This window comes from Sesamum indicum, linkage group LG8 (assembly GCF_000512975.1).
Source record: "Sesamum indicum cultivar Zhongzhi No. 13 linkage group LG8, S_indicum_v1.0, whole genome shotgun sequence".
NCBI lineage: Eukaryota > Viridiplantae > Streptophyta > Magnoliopsida > Lamiales > Pedaliaceae > Sesamum > Sesamum indicum.
This window is the reverse complement of record NC_026152.1, coordinates 4348600-4374819: the sequence shown is the minus strand read 5'-3', so window position 1 is coordinate 4374819 and position 26220 is coordinate 4348600. Positions and strand designations below refer to the sequence as shown.

General features: G+C 35.0%; 2 protein-coding genes across 2 annotated transcripts; both read right to left on the bottom strand.

Annotated features, from left to right (window-relative positions):
- On the bottom strand, window positions 342-2595 carry LOC105167751 (putative pentatricopeptide repeat-containing protein At1g09680). The gene has a single exon (XM_011087570.2). The coding sequence runs from the start codon at window positions 2570-2572 to the stop codon at window positions 731-733; it is 1842 nt and encodes a 613-aa protein (XP_011085872.1). The 5' UTR covers window positions 2573-2595; the 3' UTR covers window positions 342-730.
- On the bottom strand, window positions 25111-25981 carry LOC110012462. The gene has a single exon (XM_020696286.1). It carries the CDS (start codon window positions 25866-25868, stop codon window positions 25251-25253), a length of 618 nt encoding a protein of 205 aa, XP_020551945.1. The 5' UTR covers window positions 25869-25981; the 3' UTR covers window positions 25111-25250.

Below are 26220 nucleotides of genomic sequence, written 5' to 3'. Positions count from 1 at the left end.
TGACTCTTCTGTTACTGGGCTTTTGTCTCGTGAAAGGATCAGCATCTGATGATCTCAACCAGCAACTAAACCACTGTGTTTAATCAGATCAGTTCCGGTTCTATCATTTCTTGCATTCACAACTACAAGGAATCTCGACCGACAAAAGCAGAAGATCAGCCTAGTTTCTGTGGATATGAATCTATATTGTGCTCAACTGCCTAGAAATCTCATTTAGTTTGTTGCTAGAGAAAGAAATACATGAGATCTATTCCCACGTGGTCCTAAAAGGGCAGAGATGAATAAAACTTCATCACAGCATGTATCCACGTATCCACGAACTAAGTTGATGACATGAAACCTCAGTTGGAAAGGAGCAACCATCTATTGTTCTGGGCAAAAGGGGCAAGAATCACAGTATATACAACAAAATGCACCACAAAATCTCGAGTGCCAAAGTACCTATGATCCTGTTGCAAGTTCTAACAATAGCATGTTAACAAGCATGATTTGCCAAATAGCTCTACATTCTCAAGCATATCAGAAGTTAACATAATGAGTGCTGCTCTAATATTGACCTTTTATTCCTCCTGTACACTAAACTCCCTGGACGGCAGCAAATATGTTACTCGTATCAGGCAACAAATGTTGCATAACTTCAGTGAATCCAGTTTTAGCATTGAACCTGCTTTCTTTAGGGAGGATCCAAGTAGTAGGAAAAAGCTTCGATACAGTTTTTTTCCTGATTACATTATCTTTTTGAATGGAATTTCGGGGCTTTCCTTAAGCTGCCGACAAACAACGTGTATGAAGCATAGTCAAGAATAAGCCCTTTTGCACTACGCAGGTTAGAAACATCTTCATGGTTTCCATTTTTACAGTACCATTCCAATAGGATGTTATACGTGACATCATCAGGAACAACCCCTATATTTAGCATGGCATTTAGGAGCATATTTGCATTTTTCATCTGCCCTTGCTTGCAATAGCCATTCATAAGCACATTGTATGTGACAACAGATGGTACATGTCCATCTCTTTGCATCTCTCTCAGCAACTTGGAAGCCGTCTTAAGATCTCCTTTCTTACAGAAGTCATTTATGATCATTGTATACGTTCCATCATCAGGCTTCAGACCCACACTCAACATTTCCCTCAACATTCTCTCTGCATCAACTCCTCGCCCTTCCTGACACAAACCAGAAATAAGGGCCGTGTAAGCCACGTCATCAAGCGCAATATTATCCTTAATCATGCTTTCCTTAAGCTTAAATGCATTCTCCAAATCTCCCTCCTTACAACTGCCATCAATAAGGGTAGTATATGTGATTTTGTCAGGCTTCAATCCCTTTGCACTCATCTCATCAACACGATATCGTGCTTCCTTCAAATCTCCCTTCTTGCAAAGCCCATTAATAAGCGTATTGTACGTGATGAGATCAGGCACTAACCCTTGGTTCAACATTTGTTGGTAAAGTTCCATAGCCAGATCAACCCTCCCATTCTTGCAGTGCCCATCAATCAACGTAGTGTAAGTAACATAATTCGGAACCAACCCATTGTCAAGCATCTCATTCAACAATTCATCTGCATCATCCATTCTTCTCTCCCTACACATCCCATTGATTAGAACACTATACGTGTAAACATCAGGCTGAATTCCACTTGCTTGCATAGCATTCTTCAGCCTGAATCCTTCATCCAAATCACCCAGCCTGACATAACCATTAATCAATGTATTGAAACTGACATCACTAGGCCTCAAACCCCATCTTCTAATCCCATCAAAAACCGACCTGGCTAGCCTCATTTCTTCTCCTTTGCAAAACCTGTGCATCAAAATGTTGAAAAAATACAAACTTGCAGGATACCCACATTCCAAAATCTCCTTATAGAATCCCCAAACCAACTTGAAAGACCTCAACTTCATCAAATGTTCGAGCACCTTCCTACAAGTATCAAAGGGAACCCGAAATTTCTGCTTTTTAGCCAACCTAAAGCATTGAATAGCATCAAGGACAAACCCTGAATCCAAGTAAGCAGTCATCAGCCCAGAGAAAACATAAATATCAGATTTTTGGGTACCTTTGGTCTCAAGAATTACGGCAAAAACATCAGACGCCGAATCTTTCCCTTTCCTCGAAACTACAACTTCGAGTAAACTTTTGGCTTCCAAGAACATTTGGTGGGTGCAAAGAAAGTGGATCATAGTGCAATAAGAATGGAGGGTATGGCGGAAAGTCGAGTTGCCGGGAGAAGAAAGCCATGTGAAGAAAGAAAACAGAGAGGATGCTGATAGAGAGTAGGGGTTCAGGCTGATGAGGTTTATAACATGCTGTGGCTTTAGAGAAGGAAGCAGACTTTTGAGGGAGACTTGCAGAGATTTTGATGGAGAATTTTGGATGGCTTGAGAAAGAGCTGTGAGAATAGTGTCTTGATCTTGGAGTATTGGATTGAAGCGAGGCGCCGGCGGAGTGTACCACACCGCCGTCTTCGTGGCTTCGGCGGCGGAGGTGGCGGTGGAGTAGTGGCTGTTGAACGGAGGAGGAAGGCGACGGCGGAGTGATGTTCTTGAAATATTCTTTGCGGCCATTTGAGAATCTGGGCTTCTTGATTAGCCAGATTTAAGAGTCCTAACACTCATCTTTTTGGGCTGGCATTGTGTTTTCGATGGGCTACTGTAATCAGGCCCAATAATCTGGTAATCTATCAATATTTTATTTTAATTTAAGTACCTGGGCTGATTACTGTAACTAAATTAGAATAATTAAAGCCAGAAATGCATTAATTTTAAGAATAATTGAATCCTAACTGAAAACCTCGAACTTCTAAGACAATAAAATTTTGAATTTGGGGTTCGAACAGCGTTGTACTGTAAAAAATTTAGGGTTGTTTGCGCTTACATCCCATTTAAAAATGCAAAATTATATTTTTTTATGAAAAAAATTTAAAAATTACACTTACATTCCTACTGAAAATTCACCATTTACAACTAATTTCCTTTTATTAGAATTTAGATAGAAAATGCTGACATTGTTAATACATTATATAAACTTTTTATTTTACCCTCATTTAACATTTCTATATAATAATTTTATACTTATTAAGAAAAAAAAAACTTAATGATGTTAATCCATTCTACATATATAGGGCGTGTTTATTAGGAGGCATATAGGATTGATCTAGATCACTGTCCGCATTAATCGAGACAAGAATACTAGTAAATGGTTTACTTATTGAGATGATAATCTACCTAATAAACAATATATCTGTTTACAACTCTGTACACGATGAATGATACCTAAGTCATTTTACCTAAATGTCCCTCATAAAGGACGAAACGTCAAGCCCTCGTCTGATTAGAAGATTTGACTTTTCCCCCTTCCCCCACCTTCTCCTCTAGTAAGCAATTCTTACCTCCCTTCCAAACCTTCCTTCCGCAATGCATTTTAGGTTGGATCTTCAGATGCTTTATAGAAGTGTAACTGGATAGGTTACATCGTCTTTTGCCGGAGGCACGATAGTTCCAAGTAGGGGTGGGCGTCGGGTCGGGTTTTCGGGTTCGGGTAATTCGGGTCGGGTACCCGACATGTCGGGTTGGGAAAAAATGAACCCGAACCCGAACCCGACTAATCGGGTACCCGTCGGGTTCGGGTACCCGACAGTCGGGTTCGGGTTTTGACAGCTTCAAAAAGTAAAATTTTCAAAAAAAACTTCATTCACTAAAGTAAATCAATGTAAGTCTAAAATGTAATTTATGGACATAAATACTTAAAGCTTTACATAAATACCCAAAAAAAAGAGTTCATTCACATTCATAAATTATCAGGTATTTTTGAAAATCATTTCAGTAACAACAATAAAGCTAAGCCTCCTAAATCTTAATGCCTACAGACTGAAAAAGCAATCAGCTCATATCACATATTCATCCTCGAGTCCTCGACCTGTCAAGCATTAAACATACAAAGTGGAAGACCTATTAGAGAAAGTCAAACAAATTAAAAATGTAATATTACACAATGAGGTTCTACCATTCTATTACATTGTCAAAAATTTACAAGTAGCAGTTAGCACCATTAAATGTCAATAATTGTTGAATCAACCCCCAACTTAGTCAACTCTACAATAAAATAGAAGATAGTCAGACAAGTAAAATATATAAGTAGAACACATAGAATTGAACAATAATCAAAATACAAGGAAAAAAATAAATAGTACATTTCTCAACTACTTCAAGTTCCCTCAAATCCTCCTCAATGCTAATTGGTTTGAAGTCTTTTCGTATCCAATCTTGAGTACAAATAAGTGCTTGCACTATTTTAGGAGACAAAGAGCTCCTAAAAGTGTCAAGAACACGACCACCGGTAATAAATGCAGATTCTGAGGCAACAGTTGAGACTGGAACTGCCAATACATCCCGAGCCATTTTCGAAAGAATTGGAAACCTTTGGGTGTTTACTCTCCACCAATTGAGTATGTCAAATTTGTCTCTATGCATTTCAACATCCTCATCAAGATATTTCTCTAATTCTGATTTCATGCGATCCCTTTTTCCACCTGATTTGTACATACTGAACTCTTGTTCTATGGTGAATGTACGAGTTGCCTCATAATCAGTATATTGCATAGATGTTCCTATTGAAGAGGAAGATGATGAAGAAACACGACTAAATGATGATCCCGGGCTTCCTGGCGTTCCTTGAAGAGTATGACCGTATCTTAACTTATAATCATTAAAGAGCTCATGAAGTCCATCTCTCACTTGTTCTTTCATCACATTGCTTTTTTCGGTACCACCATATAATTTATCAAAGCTAAATTCAATGAACTCCAACTTATGACGGGGATCAAGGATCACGGCATAATATAAAATCATATTCATCTTTTCAATTGATTCCCAATATTTGTCATGCTTTTCCTTCATCTTTCTTGCCATCTCATTTAATTTAATATCATTATTACTTAACCATTGTCTGAGAAGCAAGTCAACTTCACATATTTCACGAAATACAAGATTAGATGTGACATACAAGGCACCAGAAATGCGCAAAGTGAGACTGTAAAAATGCCTTAAAAATTTCACCAATACCTTTGCTCTCTCCCAATGATAATCAGTCGGTATCCCATCAAACGGTTGTCTTGAAAGATCAGTCTTATAGGCGAGATCCACATCTTCATAAGCATCAAATGCGATCTTAAGGCTTATAGCCGTCTCCAACATCAAGTAGGTGGAGTTCCATCTAGTAGGTACATCAAGAGATAACAATTTTTTTGTTTCTAATTTTTCAAATTCAATACACTCTTGAAATTTCTTGTACCTAGCTGGAGAATTCCTAATATACCTGATGGCCCCTCTAATATGGGAGATAGTTTCATGCTCACCCCTTAAACCATCCTGCACAACAAGATTAACTATATGTGCCATACACCTCATGTGCACATATCTACCACCTAAGATGTTTTGCCCCCAATTTTCAAACTTCTTTCTCAAGTAAATGATAGCCCCATCATTGGAAGACGCATTATCAACAGTAATAGAGAAAACCCTGTCAATACCCCAATCAAGCAAGCATTTTTCAACACCTTTACCTATTTCTTCACTTTTATGCCCGATAATTGGACAAAAGTTCAAAATTCTTTTGTGCAAGTTCCAATCATCATCAATAAAGTGAGCAGTCAGACACATATAATTGACTTTTTGAATAGATGTCCAAGTGTCTGTAGTGATGCAAACCCGTTGAGCATGATCTTTAATAAACGACTTCAATCTTGCTCTTTCACTCACATATATATTGAAAATATCTTTTGTTATTGTTCTTCTTGATGGAATGACAAACATCGGGCATGCAACAGTCAAAAAATGCCTAAATCCAGGATGTTCGACTAACTTAAATGGAAGTTCATCCACAACCAGCATGTGACACAAAGCTTCTCTAGTTTTGTCTTGATCAAATCTCCAATTAACAAGAGGGGCATCTCTATCACCAACGCGAGTTGGTTGGAAAGACAATCTATTTTGATTTCTGGTGATTTCTTGGGGTTTTTTCTTGCAAGATTCATAATGGTTCTTCAAAGGTCTAGTTCCATGTGCTTTTGGATCGGCTTTGATCTCTCTACTGCAATATTTACACCTAGCCTTTTGGACATTATCCTTTTCACAATGAAATTTAATGAAATGATCCCAATACGGTGATCTAGAAGCCACTACTCTCTTTTTCCTTTTTTTAGAATCACCTAAAACATCTTCCTTCTCGTCCTCTCCCTCCAACTCCTTATCAGTATTATCATGAAAATAATGCTCAACACTCTCAAGATGATCACCACTAGCCTGATTTTCCAATCCATCCATATTTATGGTTTGGGCATTTGGAGACGAGTTCGACTGAGACAGTGGTTGACTTCCAATTCCATCTATATTAATGAAAGATATATTGAGAAGCCAATGTTTCCAATCTGCAAAGTATAAGAACAAAAAAAGTATATTAAGAGTTGCTTCTCTCATAACCTTGCAATGAACAAATATAGAAATATTTGCATGTAAAATTAGAGTTTTGACTTTTGAGATATATGCTAAAATTATGCTAAAAGTTAACTAGTTGCTTCTCTTATAACTAGTTAATATGCTATTAATGATCTTGTCATAATTTATTGTCTTAGTCACAATTAATGATCCCTTTATTGTCTTAGTTATATAGTATCAAATTCCAATAAGTAATGTACACATATTGCTTTCTTGAGTTTCCAGAGATTAAATAACTTATACTTTACATGGCATACAACAATTGACGTATACATTTTAGGTTATAGAATAGGATTTTTGCATTCTCAATTTTATTGGACTAAGTACTATCTTGATCATCACATTTTATTGGGTTGTATTAGTCTTGGAGCGTTTTGCTCTTGAAAGGATAACATTCAAGGAAATGCTGGAAAGTACAGAAAGAAGTGAAGGATCAAATGATGAATTTAAGATATGATATGCTATCCGTGTCCAGAAGACAGCACTAGCAACACACAACAAATGAAACCTATCATTCTTCTTATGTTTACAAAGGTCTGGATCATCACAGTCCTCTCTTTTGGTTACTAATCTCCAAGTTGAAAACTAATATGCCACATTCACCCAAATAAGCAGCCACTTCAAATAAGAAAAGAGAAACTAAAAGAAAATAGAAAGCTAAAAGAGGTCCCTGATAAAAGAAATTACCCACTTGTATAAGCAGTCAATGTGACATTTCAACAAACACTAAGTATGCATACAAATTTATCTTCAAAATCAAAATGTAAAACAAATCAAAACTAACCAAAAATCTAATTTCAACAAAAATACATAACTATTACATGATTACATCAACAAAACAACTCCAATAGTTGAATAATTACCCAGAAAAATGCTAAAAATTGACAAAAATACGATTGTTGTTGGCGAAGAAGGAGACAAAGACGTCGTCGGCGTCTGGTGGGTGGCGCGGCCGCAGCGAAGAAGGAGAGTTCATCTGGTCGGCGCAGCAACAGCAGCAACAATGGCACAGCCGCACAACAACAACGGCGTAGCAAGAGCGGCAACAACGGCGCAGCAAGAGCAGCAACAATGGCGCAGCAGCAGCAGCTAGAAGAGGATTTTTTTGCTTGAAAGTTGAATACCAAAGTCCAAATACCCGTCATCCCTCCTGTACCCTTATTTGCCCTTTTCTTAATCGGATACCTGATCGGGTTATTCGGGTGGGGATTTAATATCCGAATCCGAACCCGAACCCGATTGGGAGTAGTCGGGTTCAGGTAACCCGAAACCGTAAAAAAAATCCAAAATACCCGGTCCGATTGGTCTTTACCCGATCGGGTCGGGTCGGGACCCGAAAAACCCGACCCGTTCGCCCACCCCTAGTTCCAAGCACAGAGTCTCCCTCTTAAGTAAAGATTCTCACTACTTGAATATTCCTCACTTTAGCGTAGATAAGTTGCTCGTTTTGAAAAAAGACATTAACACCCATTATGTTGATTTTTCTAGTTTCATTATTCTTAAAAGATTAAGATCCATCTTCATCTACACCATCCTTTCTGCATTTTCACCGGTTATTTTTCGACTAAATTTTTTCTGTAATATCTTCAGCCAATATACCTAATTTGCGGAAAATATTTGAAATCAGCAAGGTCCACGCTTACCCCTTTACTCAGTTTTGGTTTGTGTCATTAACATTGGATTGAAAATTGTATTCTGCTATATCAAAACTGTAATTTTTCTTGTAGAACACATATCACTGTTTAAAATGAATGGGGCATATCCCCCCTAATTCACCGGGAGCAATAGTTAGACGTCCCTGTTGTATACATGTCAGGCCTACATGTCTTTGACATCCTAATCCTAAGTTCTTCCTGTTTTGTTGTCTGTTGTCTAACACAACTACTTGCTTAAATATAACTTACGATGATAAATACAAATGCTTAAACAGTGTATGCCCATTCTGCAAGACTCTGCACCACTTCATCTAGTCGTATTTGAATGTTTGTGCAAAATACTTCAACATAAAGCTCCATAAAGCTACTGTCAGACTATTTTTTGCACAACTAACCTTTATGTTAATTCTTAGTGTTACTACATTTCAAATGTTGCACACCATATAATTTGACGCCTAAACTTCTCCCCCCCCCCCTATTGAAATAGAAATAATAGTTCAATGGATAACGGTGACCTTAGCATTAGTACTGCTACTCACAACCATTGGAGTGCTCGGTCGAATTATAGGCAGACAGCTTCATCTTCGAACTCAGACATTTTTCGTATATGCACGTGCGGATGGGAGGTTCTTGTTTGTACATCATGGACGAGTACGAACACCGAGAGGCGTTTCTGCGGATGCCCTAGTATTGAGGTGGATTACTTCTATTGATGTGGGCATATTCCACTAATATGCCCATTGATATTGCTATTAAATAATTAGTCTTCCTGTACTAAACTTACATAAAAATTGCATGCAGTATTCGCTCACACTACAACTTTATATTAACGATAGGGTAAATATTGTGGGATATTCCAATGGGTGGATCCTCTCATGTATCGTCGCTGTAAAGAGGTGATTCTTAAATTGCTGACTCGACTGCACTAGTATGAGTCTGTTATAAAGTGAGCTAAGGAACGTGTAGACCTACAATCCAAGCATCGTCACAGGTGTGTTGTCTTTACTGATGTTTTGCATGTTATGCTAGGCGACCTCCTTATTCTTAATAATAAACTACTACTGTAATCAATAGTCATTTCATTATTATGTTATTATAATGCATTGTACTTTTTGATTATGCGACGTTATAGTCCTAAGTCTTTGAATAGCTTACTGGTCCAATTTTGTAACAGCTAATCAAATCATATTAGGACCATAAGCCAATTGAAGTGGTATTTGACTACATTTCAAAGCTTTTGTTCAAGAACATCTTAACTTCGATAGGTTGCGTGTGTTATGTGTACTTGTTTGGGTGTTCCTCAAATAATGTATGTAAAATTATACTTCTTCTAAGCCAGAATGCATCTCAAATGTGAATGTGTACTAGTTAACGCACAACTATTTTACACTGTTCAATTTTGGCATAGAGCATACTATGGTGTGTGGTTCGAATTGAGGAAACTAATGTATTTGTCTAGGGCACAAGTATATTAACTTTGTTCATATGTAGTACAAATTGTTGCAGATACATAATGATTCCTATTGCTTTGATGCTACACAAACTCCAAGTTATTTTACACAACCTAAGATGTTTTTAATACAAATTGGCCATTCCCATACAAAGCTGGTACAACCTGAGTTTGATTCCCTACCGGGGAATTTAATTATGCAAACAGGTTAATAGTTGTTACCCTATATCTGATATTGGTTCCGATTCACCCCTCTTATTCCAAATTGATAATTAGTTTGCCCTCTTAGATAGTATATGCAATTACAATTAGTGAATTATGACGAGAGGTAAGTTTTTGCTCATGAATATGGCATTCATTTGAAATTATGTCAGACGTAGAGATATGTACAAAACTCAACACATGTTGAAATCCAAACAATACACAATGGTGCTATCTGCATCAATTATGTAGATTCATTGACTAGTCTGAGGGTTATGAGACACACTTGCAGAAGATGGGGGGTGTTTTACAACCTTCATATCCACCGCCTCGATGAACCCCTGTGTCTAATACAAGTTTGACAAATGAGATAATGCAATTTTTGTCCATCTGTCCCCATCACAGTAGGTTAAACCCTCATGTACAAAAACAATGTCTTAAATGCTATTGATCTAATTATCCTTTCTATAAGGCTACATTCTGCCTTTTCATGGTAGCATATCCTAAAAATATACCACCTTCCTATTTCCTCAAACCACGGGTGAGATTCCAAGGACATTTACTAAGCAAACTCTGTCCATCCTCACCAACTTCCTTAATACAAATTCATCCCAAGCAACCGCCAATTATTCAATTTTTCAGAGAAGTTTAATGGGCCTGTTGAAGTAGGTATCAGCAATCCAATGTTACTGCCGATTGGGCATATACTAGAATGAAGAAGCTGTAGGAGAGGTACAAGATCTTCAACTGGCTAATCCACTGTCCTGCATCATTTGGAATCGTAATTTGAAGTTTGTCACGGCCGTGGACAATGTTTGGGAAGAAATATGCCAGGTAAGTGGCTCGTTTTAACTTGTGTTCTCCATTGTTGCAACATCCAAATCTAACTAAGGTACGACCTAATACTCATGTAGGAGAAAAAACTTGCAAAGTGCTACATAAATGCTTATGAGGATATGTTCGAAGACCTCTGTGTACGCTTTGGTGAATCAGTTCCGAATAAGCAAGTTGTGATGGTGCAGGGCCTAAACCCTGCGCATGTTGTCGCTGACCAAGGTGTCCTTCAAGAAGGCTTCGTACTTGAGGTTGATCCCATACTAGTTAACGCTAATGATTCCATTGTCATACCACCTACAGTCTTCAACATACTATCAGATAGCTCTAACTCCTCTAGAGACTTTTGGAAGGTGATTGAGGAGTATTATGCCTCCGATAGTGACCCAAACTCAGTACTTGCCTTGCCGGGAGTGCCCTCTATTGCTCCTAAACTCCCGAATTAGTAATGATTCATGGGATCTCTATTTTGATCTGTAATATATCGCTTTATTATATGTAAGTAATCTTCCTAACTTTTTGCACGGCCATAACGAACATATGGTGTGATAGTATTTACATGGCCGGTTGTTACGTTCGTGTGTTATACTTTGTCCACTTTTGGTAAGATATGGTTTGCAAAATAGGCTGAAATGTTGCATGCTAATGGATAGACTTATTACTGCGACGTCGTGGATGATACATTCCCATGATGCATGTCTACTGTAGTGATGGTTGGAAAAAACCTATTGGTTTGAACATATTTGTGATGATGGTCCAAGAATATTTGTGTTAAACCTATTGTGTTTAGTTTTTCGCATTACTTTGTTGAGCACTATCTTAGGTCTTCAAATCTAACTACGCTGCATGGGACTATATTTAGTTAACTTGGTTTCTATTTCCAATTCTTGCTTGACTTCTCAGCGAAGAAAACAAATATATTTAACTAACCAATGTCTGATTATTATTCTTAATATAATCTGTTACATGCAGGACTTATTCCCAGTTTATAGTAAGGTAATATCCCTCCAAATAAAAAGAATTGTTTACATGAAAGAATAAAGTTGCCCATGAAGTAACTTTCTGACTTCAAAACTTTAAGAAACTATAGAAACTTAATAAGGCCGACAAAATATGATTGCTTTCTAAATTTGAAACATAGTCCACATTCATTTCACCCCCAGCTTCACGGGCATCAGTTATCTCAAGTTCCAAAGGATCTTCCGGCATCTCATTGTATATAAAGTTATGCAAAAGGCAACATGCAATGATAATCTTATTTTGAACATTTACAGAGTAAAATGATTGGCCCTAACGGAGTTTTAGCAAAAAGAACGTCCTTTGTATGATGTTGCGAGCAAATGAGTGATTCAAGTTAAAGAGCTCCTCTTTGTTCTAGGGCCGTCTGCTCCACGATCCCATTCTCGTAGGTTATACTGAACCCCTCTATACGAAGTTTAAAAAAAACCCTCAGCATTGGCATATCTATTATCGCATAGATAATAGTGGTCTGCACGTTATTTGATTGAAAGATGTGAACTAATAATCAGAACTATGACACTTATCGGTCCATTCATTGTATAAGGGACATCAACACGGTAAATGATATAAAACAGAGTCTTTCAAAATAGAATTTTCAATAAGGATATTAACTGATTTAATGTACTAATCAGAACACGTAGCCCATTAGGTCTGTGAATTGCATCCCAAAGAACTCGACTGTCAGCTGCACTGCCCTCCTAACCGCTTAGGATGTAGATGAATTACATATTAGCAACACCTAGGACATTAACTGCAACTTTACCTTTACATGTGCGATGATGTCCCTTTTCATTTTTCAAAACTCTGACGTCAATGAAGGTACCATCCAAAACGCCTAAACAACCCTGCAGCAAAAAAATTGATTAAAAGCTGAGCTTTTGGAAAATATGCCATGAGCAAACGCTTAGATCCTATAGTATTCATATGTAAGCGGAGATTGTTGCGATACCTTGAACCACTTCACGTGGGTAAAATCTTTTTGCCTCAACTGATCATTCGTTCCTGAGAGATTAAAAGTGGATCTTCTCTTGACAGAACATGACTGGGCACTCATTTGATCTTGATCCTTGTGGAGTGAAAGTGAGACTAGACTGGATCTGGATGGCCCCCCTAATAATATCCATAAATGACTTGTTTTTTGTAATAGATGAATATTCCTGTATATAAATTCGGGTGCATGATACACCGGTGCTCCAGTGCATTTCTTCGTCTGGGTCGGAATAAATATATTTTTGATCCATTTCTTTAAAATTCAAAGTGGATGTTCCTGCGCGAATCTCAGCAATCACTTGTTCTGATTCTACATATCGATCATTTTGAACTTAAAGAAAATGTTGGGGTGGAATATTTACATTATGTCGAATATCTTCACCCTCAATAGTTACACACAAGTTTATAGAACATAGAAACGCGGAATGCCCATGTAGCGTACGTGTCGGATGAATCAAATCCTCATTGAATTTTATTTTTCCATTAGAAGAAGCTCACACATGTTCTACAGTATCTCCCGTGAATACTCCGCCGGTATAAAAAGTTCTTCCATTTAGTAACGGGAGTCATAAACGAGGGTCTGGACAGTCATTGGTAATATGAGTTGGCTTAGTGAGGAGTATTGTATGCATTTTACAAATGGCATAGAAATGCTTGCTTATGGTACGGCCAAACTGTATGAAATCATGCTTAACAATGCAATTTCTTTTGTGATGTGAAATTACACTAAGGAACATAGCGACTTGCTCAAGCAACAGAATTCTTAGTGGGCTTAACACTAGCCAATTGTTCCAGTATATAAGACAAATGGCCAAACGCATTTCGATCCATGCGGTGGTTTCTTAGACAAGTCTCATCGCTAAAAGACACTAACCTCTACAAGTTTCTAACTTGATCAAGTAACCTATCATTGAGGTTATAGCGGCGATGTCGGAACCCAACTTCAGAACATCTACGGGCTTTAATGTATTAAATAACATGAATAAAAATCGTTAGTGCCACCAAAATCCCAACCACAATCTGTTGAACTACGATCAAAGCCAATACTCTGTGACTGGGCGTCATCCTAATTACGAGATACACATTTCAACTACTTTAAATTTCTTAATTTGGAAAGGATAAGATCAAACCATACATTATATTTAGTCACAAGCGTATTCTGAAGTTCATGGGAGCATAAAAAATATCATCATGTAAACAATTAAACACATCGAATTTTTGGGGAGGGGTGGGGGAGAGCTAAAATTCTGTAAACAGTGCTGCCATAAGGGAGTTCAACAAAGAACATAGCACCCATTAAAAAAGGATCCGGCGAAAAAATTACCAATAGAGTATCGTATGATTGTGACATCGTCCACCATAAAAGAAAGGATTAATGGTACTAATTTGCTTAAATATACCGATATTACTAAATAAAATTTTTTGAGAAAATATATTAAAGACGACATTTGCAAGAGAAAATGAAGCTTTAAGGACGTGTGGGGCCACCGAGTACAGGACCAAATTAGTGTTGCTCAAATCCATGAATTAGTGCAGATGGTGCATTAATGGGTGAAGAAAATAAGCAAATCATAAGTTACATAGGCTTCAAGTTTTTTTCAAAATACATCGGATGATAAAAAATGAAAATATGCAACGAAATTATTTATAAAAAGCGGTAAAGATTTATGCAAATGTTTCAAGAGGAAGCTCTAATAGTACATATTTTGAGCTCTGAACTCCAAAAAGCAACCAAGAATCCTCCAGCAGAGCTTCTCCCATACTTTAACAAAAAAGTGAGGAAATAAAAAAAAAAATAGGAATCTTTAACTCAAATGGAGTCTTTTATAAACTTTAGCAGGGTAAATATGAGTAGAATCAAATTTTTCTTCAAAATCCCAACAAGTTGAGCATGGCTTACCTTTATTCAAAGCAAAGAGTTATGGTCGAAGAAGAGGTAGGTGGGGGAAGCAATACAAAGATGAAGATTGGGGACAAATGTGTCAGTGCATTTAATGGAAGACTAGAAAATGGATGTAATATTCATCAAATGGGGGTTAATTAATAAATGCAGCCAACAAATAAGGATTGAGCCAATTATTTCGAATTGTTTGACTCTTTCAGGACAGAACCCTAATATAAATCCTGCAAGCCCCTCCGAGTTTCAAATCAGGCCAATAGTGCGGAACAGTAGAGGGCCTAGGACATGAGCATTAGGCCAACCATAAATAATGTAAACGACTCACTAACCAGGAAAATCCAAAAATTTCAGCTTTATACAGAAGAATAAACACAGCCTAATAGTAGTACATTTATCCCTTTATAAGTTCAAAAATATACATGCAAATGTAAATAAGAGGTAGAATTAAAAATTTATGTAATTTTATTTATTGACTTCAGTATTTTTTGTCCAAATCCTAATGGAAGGGGGTTAGGTGTAACTAGAGAATTTTTTGAAAGAGGAATTCTAAATATTTTTGGAAAGATGTATAATTTTGTATTTTTAGAATGGATGTAGATATAGTTAATCCAAATATTTTAATTTAAATTGTAACTACTGATAACAACGTGAGGTCATCATTACAATTCAATTGAAAGGTAAAATAAGTTAAAATCACTCCTCATCATCAAGGAGAGTTGATGTGCTAGTCAATTTTTCCCTATTTTTATCTACTTAAGAAAAATATTATAGTCCAGATAAATTTTAGAGTATATTATATGAGCCCTTTGTGAATAATTATAAATATAACATTATTTTATCAAAAATTATAATTACCTCAGTTAAGGTTTCAAAAACATTATCAACCCAATAAAAAAAGTGTAAAAACACTTAAGTACCCTAGTGCTTTTCCAACAAAAAGAAGAAAAATATTTGATTAAATAACAAAACTGCCCAGAATAGATAATGCCATCTTGCACTCATCTTCCTTTTTAAATTTCTCCATCTCTCTCTATAGTCTCCTCTATGCTCTTGTCTCTAACTCAAGGTGCATAATGGGTGAAGCCAGTCCAGGATTGGCACGGACCAGTTCGAAAAAATCCAGCCCAGGATCGATCCGCAACTGTCATGGTCGGTCTTGGGACGGTCCTGGGTCTCTAAGTGGGCCCCAATTGGTTCCATTTTTAAACTCAGCCCCGGGCCAAGCCCACAACAGGCCCGAATGTGCTAGTTTTATTTTTTTTATGATATTGAGGTCTTATAAACAATTACTTAAATTTAGGGGTAAATTCATTTTGGCCCCCTGTGTTATGCCAAAAGATAAAAAAAAACCCGATGAGAAAGAAAACCAATTTCACCCCCTTTGTTATAAAATAAAAAATCACACTGCCCTTTGGTCAATGACAGTCTAATTTTACAGGGGTAGAGACTAAAATATCCCTTCATATATATATTAACGGGTTCTTAACCAGTTTAGACCAGAAATCCCCACTTTGTCTACTAATTGAGAGAAAACCCTAATCCTTTCATTCTTTCGATTTCTTTGCAAAAAATCTCTAAATTTGACAGTTAAATTGCAAAGAAACATCTGTATAATCAACAAAAAGAGGTTAACGAAGGTGGGTTCTCTACTTTTCACTATTTTTTTTTTATTTTTTGTGGTGTTTATGTTGCATTAGGGTTTTATAGTTCTGATTTTTATAGTTATGTTATGATTTAGAATTTTTCTTATGATTTAGGGTTTTTATAGTTTTTTAGTAAATTTCTAAACATAAAAGTATGACTTGTACTACGTAGGTGTTCTTTTTTGGGTTTCAGCTGAAGAGAAATAAACGAGATTTCAACAATACATGAGATTAGTTTCCGGATCTACTACTTTAAGGTACTTTTTATGATTTTTAAAAATAAATTCTGGCTACAAGAACTGATTTAGGGTTTTTCGCTATATAGGATATTTTCTTTTGTGGTTTCTGGTGGAGAGAAATAAAAAAGGCTCAACCATATATGAGTTCAGTTTTTCAGATTACTTTAATGTACTTTTATTTTTTTTAGAAATTTCGATTAAAGAACTGATTCTTAGTTATGTTATTTTATTGTAGATTTTATATAAAGACAAAAGAAAAAGGAATGATTAGGACTTGGTGAATTGTGCAAGACAATGACGGTATGTTTGTTTTATGTAAATTATTATGTATATGTGGTCCCTATTTGAAATTTATCTGGTATTCACTTCTGGTAGTGACTTGCATATTATTATTTATACCTTTTGTGATAGCTTGTAAAATTTAAGAATTCTGTTTAGACTTTTTATGATAGTATGTGGTCCCTATTTGAGAATTATTATATTGTATTATTATATTCTGTTATATTTAAGAAATGTGGACCTATTTGAAAATTGAGAGTTATTAATTGACCCCCCTAGTGATGATATAAATGTTCACAAAACTCCCTGTAATAAATGTGTGTATCTACTTTTATAATGTGCTCCTTGTTTGAGAATTTCCTCCTTTTAAAAAGTTGTATTTGTTTTTTTTCCTTCATGTGTAGAGTAATGACTTGCATGATATTCACTTCTGGTATGGTGGTAGATTTGTGGATGGTAACAAATCTAAATATGTAGGGGGTATAAAAAAGGTCTTTGAAGGGATAGATATTGATTTTCCAGGAATATATGAATTAGGAGTTATGCATGACAAATGTGGTGGGAAGAAAGGCACAATGACCTTTTACTATAAAGTTCCAGACTTACCATTAGAACTTGGTCTAAGACGTATTAACAATGAATGCCCTGATATTTGCATATGTGATTTGGAGAATCAATATAGAGGGATAGGCTTGCCTATAGAAATATATGTAGAATAAAGTGATTGTGAGCCCATTCAGACACTAGATAAAGATGGTAACGCTCTTTCTAATGAACATGAGGAAAAAATTAGGTACTTGCTAGATGGGGTTAATTTTGAAGATAATTTAGATAATAGTGCTCCTGTGGGGGACGATCAAGGGCTGGGTTTTGTGTGTGAGGGTGTTGGGGAAAGGCTGAATTGTGAGCGGCAGGGACGGGATAAGATTTGTGCGTGAGGGTGATGAGGAAAGGCTGAATAGTGAGGGGTAGGGGGAACAAGGGCATGGTGAGGGTGGTGAAGAAGAGTTTCAAACTAAAAATTTGAGGTCTAAAAAAGGAAAAAGAAAAATAAACTATGCTGAAAATCAGTCATCAGAATTTGATGATTCTTCTTTTAGGCTAGGAATTGTTTTACATTATGGTGTGGGATAGATGAGTATGAAGTAAATCATTTTCTAGATAAGTATGTGGTGGATCTTGCAAAAAGAACATGCACTTATGGCATGTTCCAGTTGAATGCCTACCCTTACTGCCATGCATGTGCAGCAATATCTACTAAACCAATTGGTGAGTATGTTGATGTTAGTTACAAAAAATCAACATACTTAAAGATTTATGGGGAGATGATCTATGATGTTCTTGGGGCAAAAGACTACATTCAAACTATTTATGAACCCCTAAAACCACCAAAAGTTAAAACGAAAAGGTGTAGACCAAAAAGACTTAGGAGAAGGGGTCCGAATGAGGTGAAATCCACTTCTACAAGAAAAGGTCTAACACATACTTGCAGCAACTGCTTGGAGAGAAGGCACAACAAGGGAACTTGCAAGAATCTACCACATTCAAAGTCAAAGTTTCATAAGGTTTGTTAATTGAAATTGTTCACCTAATATTCTGTCTCTTTTTTTCTTTTTTGGCAATTATGTTGAGTAAAAATATTTATTTGCAGGGCATAAGTCATGAGGAAATACCTGTTGAAGGCTCCCAAATTCCCCCAACAAGTCAAGAGCATGAGTTGCAGTATGAGGCTACAAGAGCAACCAAGGTAAGTTACTTAATATATTTTTTCCAATATAAATATTAGTTACTACTCAAATATCGAAAAATTATTTTGAAATTTTAGAAGCAAAAAACAAGAACAAGTGAAAAGACACTACAAACAAGCATTCCTCCATGTACTGTAAGCACTGTAAGTTCTGATAGCAATTAAAATATAGGTTTTTTTGCTGCAATTGTTTAATGTAGTAATCTTGACATATTACATATTTTTTTTCAGATGCAGATTGAACAAACAACTGATGGATCATCTGCAGCCATACACCCAACAAACACTCCTCCATCTACTGTAAGCACTGTAACTTTCTTTTTTTTTTTAATAACAGCAAGAAATTGACTATCAATGCTTGTAACCATGTAGTAAGTGAGCAATTAAAATATAAGCCTTTTGAAATGTAGAATGAACAAATAACTATTGGATCATCTGCAACAACACCCCCCACAAGTACTCATCCATCTACTGTAAGTTCTGTTATTATAAATTTCCTTAGTTTTATATTTTACTGCAGTTGTTTTTAAACTCTTTTGATATTATCAGCAACAAATTGGTTATCAAGGACGTAGAAATGCTGTTTTGATGGGAGACACTATTGGAACAAGCTCAAGACGACCTATAAATACAAATAGAAATAAAAAGTCATCAATTTCTAAAGTTTTGGAAAAAATCAAGGCGAGGTCCAAGAAAAGGCCATGAAGGTCATAATAATAGAGTTGTAATTTTGTCTTAATCATTTTAATGGGGTTGGATATACTTTTTGGCTACTTTAAATGGAGCTACTTGTTTAAATTATTCAATATGTTTTGAAGAGAATGTTTGGCAATATTTTGGAGCTACTAATGTCTTTGAATGGGGTTGGATGTACTTTTGGCTTAAGCTTACATTTTGATAAATTTGGCAGTGTAAATTGGCTTAATTGGCAGATACAGTATGAATTGGCTTACATTGTGCTCAATGAAATCATGCATTTTATTGTTTTGCACATTTTAAGTGTCATATGTAGTATTCTTTTACAGCATTTGACAACAATTTAATATGATGTTATAATCTAGAAATAAAAATAAACTGCACATTTTTGAAACTACAATACAATTAGAACAACCCTTGATAAATAAAAATAAAATCCATATTTGAGGAATTATAATACAATTACAACCACCCTTGATTTTTACTTGATTAACAGAATGAAAACCACCAAACATACAACTGCACTAATTCCAATCCAAAAATTAATATTGCTAACCACTTTTTCATTGTGTTCGACAGTTACATTTGGTTTTTTCGAATTTGACGCTTTCGATACCACATCATCTATATCACAACCATCTGGTTCATCTTCATCTGTTGCAAATGCATTGTCCCCCAATCCGATGTACGCTCCACAATCAAAGTTTACCAGAAACCCGCTTGGTGCCCACGTAGCTCTTTCGGGTTGTGCCCAACAAAAAAAATTACAAACTTGAAATCTACAACAATAATACAACTTACCTCTAGAAGGGTTTCTTAAAGATTCCACTACTCTAATATCTGCCTTTAAATTGCATCCACAAAATGATAAAGCTGAAAACCTCAAATCGAGCACTTCCTTGCATTCTCGATTTTTTTTCAGTTGACTTGATTGTGTGGACATGGCTTCAAAATCTATAAAAAAAAAAAATGAGAAAGGAGCATGCAAGAAAGGATGAAAAAATGTGATAGAAATAAGAGAATGAAGCAACCTTTAAATTGGGAGAGAGAAGGGCAAAATTATCCAAAAAATATACTTTTCCTACCCAAGTTCGCAGTCATCGCGCGTGTGGAGCAAGGGGGGGGGGGGGGGGGGGGGGGGGTTGAACTTTATTTTATATCACAAGGGGAGTAATTGATACTTTAATTTTCACAAGAGATTTTTTGGTCATTCCTATTATCATAGGGGGGTCTCTGGATTTTTTCTCTTAAATTTATAATTGTCTTGCGAAATAAGTAAATAATAAATTAAGTTACACAAAAATTATATATAGAAAAATCATAGTTAAATATATATAATAAACTTTAAAAAGAGGCCAACAGGCCCGTCCCCGGCCCACTCCAAGACCAAATATCCTGGGCCACTACGCTGGCTAGTCCCAAGTATTGATTTGGTCCCAAGCAGGCTCGGCCCAACCAAGCCCATCTTTGTATTAGTTCAATCTGGTCTTAGGTTGGGTCAGCTCGACCCATTGTGCCTCTTGATCTCTAACCATCTTTTCAACTCTCTGTCGGCAACAATCTTCACTTTGAAGTAGTGAACACCAGCAAAATGATTAAAGATGTCTTACTTGAAATTTGGTAAATGACATTTTAATAAGTCCAAATAATAATCAAATTGGTCAAGATTTTATGAAAAGTTGCATGTAATTTTGTCTAGTATCACGTGTAATTCATCCGAACCCTATTAAATAGAGTTGTTGTAATAGAGAACAAACATTAAGCAGAGTATATATAATTTTCAATTTAACATGAATCTCTTTGTAATTAAATTAAGGGTTAATTATATCTTATCATTCGAACTATGGCAGTTTTTACGCTTTGACAACTAAATTTTTTTTTTTTTTTTTGTCAACTTACCATCTCAACTTTACGAAATTTTACACTTTGCATTTCATAGTTGTTTTTTCACCAAATTTTTTGTCCAAAAAAATCACATGCGCTACACATGTGATATTTAAGGATAAATGATGTAGGGGTGTTCAATTCGGTTAACCGAACCGAACACTGTTTTTGAAAACCAGAAATCAAACCGAACAGTATCAATTCGGTTCGATTAAAATCGAACTCGGTTCTCTTTTTTCGGTTAAAAAATCAAAAAAACCAATTTTTTAGAAAAATATACCTAAATAATTTTAGTATTTTTTTAATTTTATCCAAAAATAAATGTAACAAAATATAAAAATTTTAAAAATAAAATGTATCATAAAAAGAATATTTACGAATACAATTTAAATTTTCAAATCAAAAGAAAAGATATAATAGAATTAATAAAATAATATATATTTATATATAAATCGGTTTTTCGGTTCGATCACCGGACGGTGATGGAAAAAATCAACCAAAAATTGATTCAAAAAATAAAAACCGAATCGAATTTTTTGATTCGATTTCGAATTTTTCAGTTTGATTTTTGGTTCAAACCGAATTTCCGGTGGAGCCCGCATAACCGAATTATGAACACTCCTAATGTGATGTCATATTTTTTACGTTTGCAAAGCATGTTATATTTTTCCAACAAAAAAATTGATCATATATGGCAAAGTGCAAAATTCACAAAGTTGAGATGGTAAGTTGACACAAAAAAAAAAAAAAATCTAGATATCAAAGTATAAAAACGGGTATAGTTCAAATGACAAAATGTAATTTACCTTTAAATTAAATCTTAGGAGGTGTTGATACATTTATCCTAAATTTTGTTAGTTAGGAAAACAAAAACGGATTTAGCTAATTAATGTTGACATTTTTTACGTATGGAAAATTTTCCAAACAAAATTTGAAATATTAGAGGGGTCAACAAGGTCGGAATCAACAACTAAAGATAGGTCCGATCTTACAATCTTATTTTATGGGGTAATGTATCCCACCTAAAATGTGGGATACACCATCCAATTGATTTGTCTAAGTGAAAATCACTATCTTCACTTTGGCTTTTTCCGACTTGTGAAATATATCTATGCTAAAACGAATATAATTTAAATTATAGTAATTTAATTATAATAAGTATAAAAAAATTACTTCATTCTTTTTGGGATTTTTAAAGAATATTTGAGTTTTAGTTAGTTACTGAATTTTCAAAAATAGATCTTTTCTCATACTATTGTAAATATTTTTTAGAAAATATAAACATTCGTTCTCTTTTTTTTTTTAATTATTGAATGTTGATTTTGAATTTTTGCTTCATATGAACGTAGAAAAAAAAATAGAAATATTTCAACAAAGATAGAGAGGTTCTTTATCTTTTATAATTTTTCAAAAGTTACAATGTTAAGATAAAAATAACTTAAAAAATGATACCTTTAATGGTCATTTTATATTTAATTATATTTTATAATCCCTTCAATCAAATATAATATTATATTATCACATGGGATATCACACATATAATACGTCAAATCAAACATTAAATAATGGATTATGAGAATAGTTATCATTCTACTTTCCATCCCATCCAATCACATTGTACCTAATCCTATCACACGACAAAATGAGGCCAAATTGTTAGCTACCTGAGGTGGCCACCAGCTAAAATTATATGATACTTAAGTTAGTTTTGAGCTCGAAGATATAGGGGCCATAAAGTACAATCTGATAGTAATAAATGCATACATATCAAATAAACCTTTCATATATTTATAAAGATTTCTGTGTCAGAAATCACACGAACCTCGTGTTCAGAAGATAGCTGTTGGATGAGTTTTGAACCATCCTACAGTGTTTGGGATCTTTCTGGGGGGCGGGGGAGGGGGAGGGAGGGTAAGTTAGAGATGAATGGGGACTCACATCACTTTGAGTCGCAAACACTCTTGTAGTATCAGTTTAAAAATAAAAGCATTAACTACCCAATTAATTAAAGGGTAAATTACATTTTGTCATTCGAATTGTATTCGTTTTTACACTATCATCGAAAGTTTTTTTTTTGTGTCAACTTACCATCTCAACTTTACGAAATTTTTACTTTGCTATACATAACCGTCTTTCTATTGATTTTTTTGTTGAAAAAATATCACATTCTCTGCATATGTGAGAAATATTACATCATATAACCTTTAAATACCACATATACACTGCATGTAATATATTTTCTACAAAAAACTTGGTTGAAAAATATTATAAATGGCAAAATGTGAAATTTTGCAAAGTAGAAATGTTAAGTTGATAAAAAAAATTAATGCTAAAATATAAAACGATCATAGTTCAAATAACAAAATATAATTAACCGTAATTAAACAATCATAAATTTTTATTCGATGAAGAAGTAAAAGACAATACCCATAAGCGTACACACGCAATTGCCTTTTCGATGAGAGGCCAACCCCTTGTGTTGAGGGGTTGCTGCTCCCACTCTATTAAGGGCCGTTTACAGTGACTCATAAGAGTGGATGAGTCCTCCAAGCATGAATTAATAAAATGTCATCTATGCAGATCCATATTTCAAGAAGATCTATTAATTAGGTCGCAGTTTTCTAACATCAAAATTGTTAATATTTTTTAGAGATAATTATATTTATATTCTTGATCTATAGTTTGTTTATATAAATTATTCATTCATTTTGGATAATCACATACACCCATAAAAAACATCAATATCATTTATACAAATTAATTATTCTTATTTTTTGAAAAATTACAAATATAACCCCCAAAAATATTAATATCATTACACAAACTATCTCTATTTTGTTACTGTCAAGGGTGTTTTTGTAATTATATAAAAAAAAGAGGTCATTTATATAAACAAACCATAGATCAAGTGTAAATGTAATTAATTTTATTTATTAAAAAAGGTCAATTACATTGACACCTTCTAAGATTAGGTTTAATTACATAAGTACCTCCTGCCTTTTATAAAATTATAAATACATCCCTTGATATTGTAGCTGTAATTACAGATACACTCATTTTCAACAGTTAAATTTTACATAAACACTCCCTTAGGTACATTACACTAGCACTCTTTAAAAAAATGTATCTATAATTTTATGAAAGATAGACAATATTTGTATAATTGCACATAATCTCAAGAAATGTCAAATATAATTTAGGAGTAATTACACTCCCCTCTCCTGAATTTGGTGTAATTGCATGTATACCCCCTGTGGTTTGAAAAATTATATCTAAAACCCCTTATGTTTGCTTTCGTATAATTACAAACATGTTCCTCCATTTCAAAATTCACTAAATTTGTTGAAACTAACGAAAAAAATGAATGAAAATTGATATTTATTCTCGATTGACTTATTACTGACTTATTACAGGTCAAATAATTTTTCTCAGATTAAGCTACCCTTATAACAGTGAAAAATTATCTCATCACATGTATTAACGCGTGATGACGTATGAGGATAATCTGGTTATAAAACGATCTATTTGACCTGCAATTTATAAGTCAATGAAGGATAAATATAAATTTTTTTCTTGTTAATATTAGCAACTTTGGTAAATTTTTACTAATAGATGGACTTATTTGTTAGACGAAATCAAACTTTAGGAGTGTTAAATATAATTTTCAAAACTGCAAAGATATATAAGTGCAATTATATCAAATTTTATGGGAAGAGTGCGTAATTATTCTTATAATTTACCCTTCATCTAATGAATTTAAAAATAAAAGATAAATATAATAAAATGATTTCCAATTGTAGCAAAACAGAGCATTTAAATCTCACGACAAGGGTGACATTTAGACTATACGACACGGCTGGAATATTTATTCACTTTAAAGACGCCAAACAAGACCAAATATATATATATATATATTCCATGCATTTAATTCATCAAGATCAATTATACGACGCGAGCCTGATTGATGTTTCTACGCCAACTACCTCTTCAAAAAACAAAAAAAAAATAAAAACCTTAATTAACTATCAATAATTAATAATTAGTAGATATAGATATATATATATATATGTATATAACCAAAAATGAATTTTAATTACAATTTCCAAAATCCAAAATACGTATGTGTGGAGAGAATAATAATTACAAAGGAAAAAAACGTAGGAATAATAAAAATTACATGATACCATTAAATCCACCAACCTCGACACTTTGATTAGACACGGATGCGCCACGGCAGCGGCCGGCAACCGACAACTTCCACCACCGCTACGCCAGCTTTTCCCGGCCGTGACCGCCGTAAATACTCAACACTTTTACCTTCCACCACGTCGTCTCTTGATGAGCCACACAGCGGAGCATGTGATCTCAACCAAAACCCTTTTCCCACCTTCTTCTTTTGAACACCCTTACTCTTTACCTCCGCCGCCATCTCCTCCGCCATGCCGCCGGGACTTCCACCGGAATACATAGCATGACTAGACTCTATGTAATAATCAAGCTGCTTCGATATCCTCTCAATCTCATAATTATCAAGAAGAGAATTGCTAGCACGACGAATAGTACACCTCGGACTTGATATCGTCCTACGGGATTCTAAGATTGATTCTTGCACGTTTCTTGAGGCTTCGAGCTTGTACCGTGAGGGTTTAGGCTCGAATTTATGCCTCAAAACGTCGTATTCACGCACCGACGACCTCCCGTTGGGATGATCATAGCCGTGTTGGTACCATGCCCATGCAGCGGATTTAATTACATCCGATTCGTGGTCGGAGACTAGGGTTTTGTTTTGTTTTGTTTTGTCCATGAAATTGTTGAAGGTTGAAAACGGCATTGTGGTTTGGGTGGAATTTAACGGGGTGGAATGATAAGTGTGGAAATGTAGAGCTCCACGCTATAATATTAGTGTTGCATAGGATGATGACAGCATTGTTTTTACACTTTGATGTGTGTTTGTTGTGATGGCATTTAAACCGGTGGGCCGATCCGATGTGTCATTTGGGCCACCAGAAGCTTGGTGGTAGGTGGCAACATTTTTCTTTTTTTCTTTTTTTTTTTTTTTTGGTGAATGAATGTCCAATCGCATTGAATATTAATTATATAATAAATATTTTTAGCAATATTGAGCATTAAATGATTCGATAAATTTTATTTAATATTTTTTAAATTTACTTTTATCTAATAAA

What these genes read in the sequence shown, in the direction of transcription:
- LOC105167751 (XM_011087570.2), bottom strand. Translation starts at nt 2,572, where the DNA reads ATGGCCGCAAAGAATATTTCAAGAACATCACTCCGCCGTCGCCTTCCT.
- LOC110012462 (XM_020696286.1), bottom strand. Translation starts at nt 25,868, where the DNA reads ATGCCGTTTTCAACCTTCAACAATTTCATGGACAAAACAAAACAAAAC.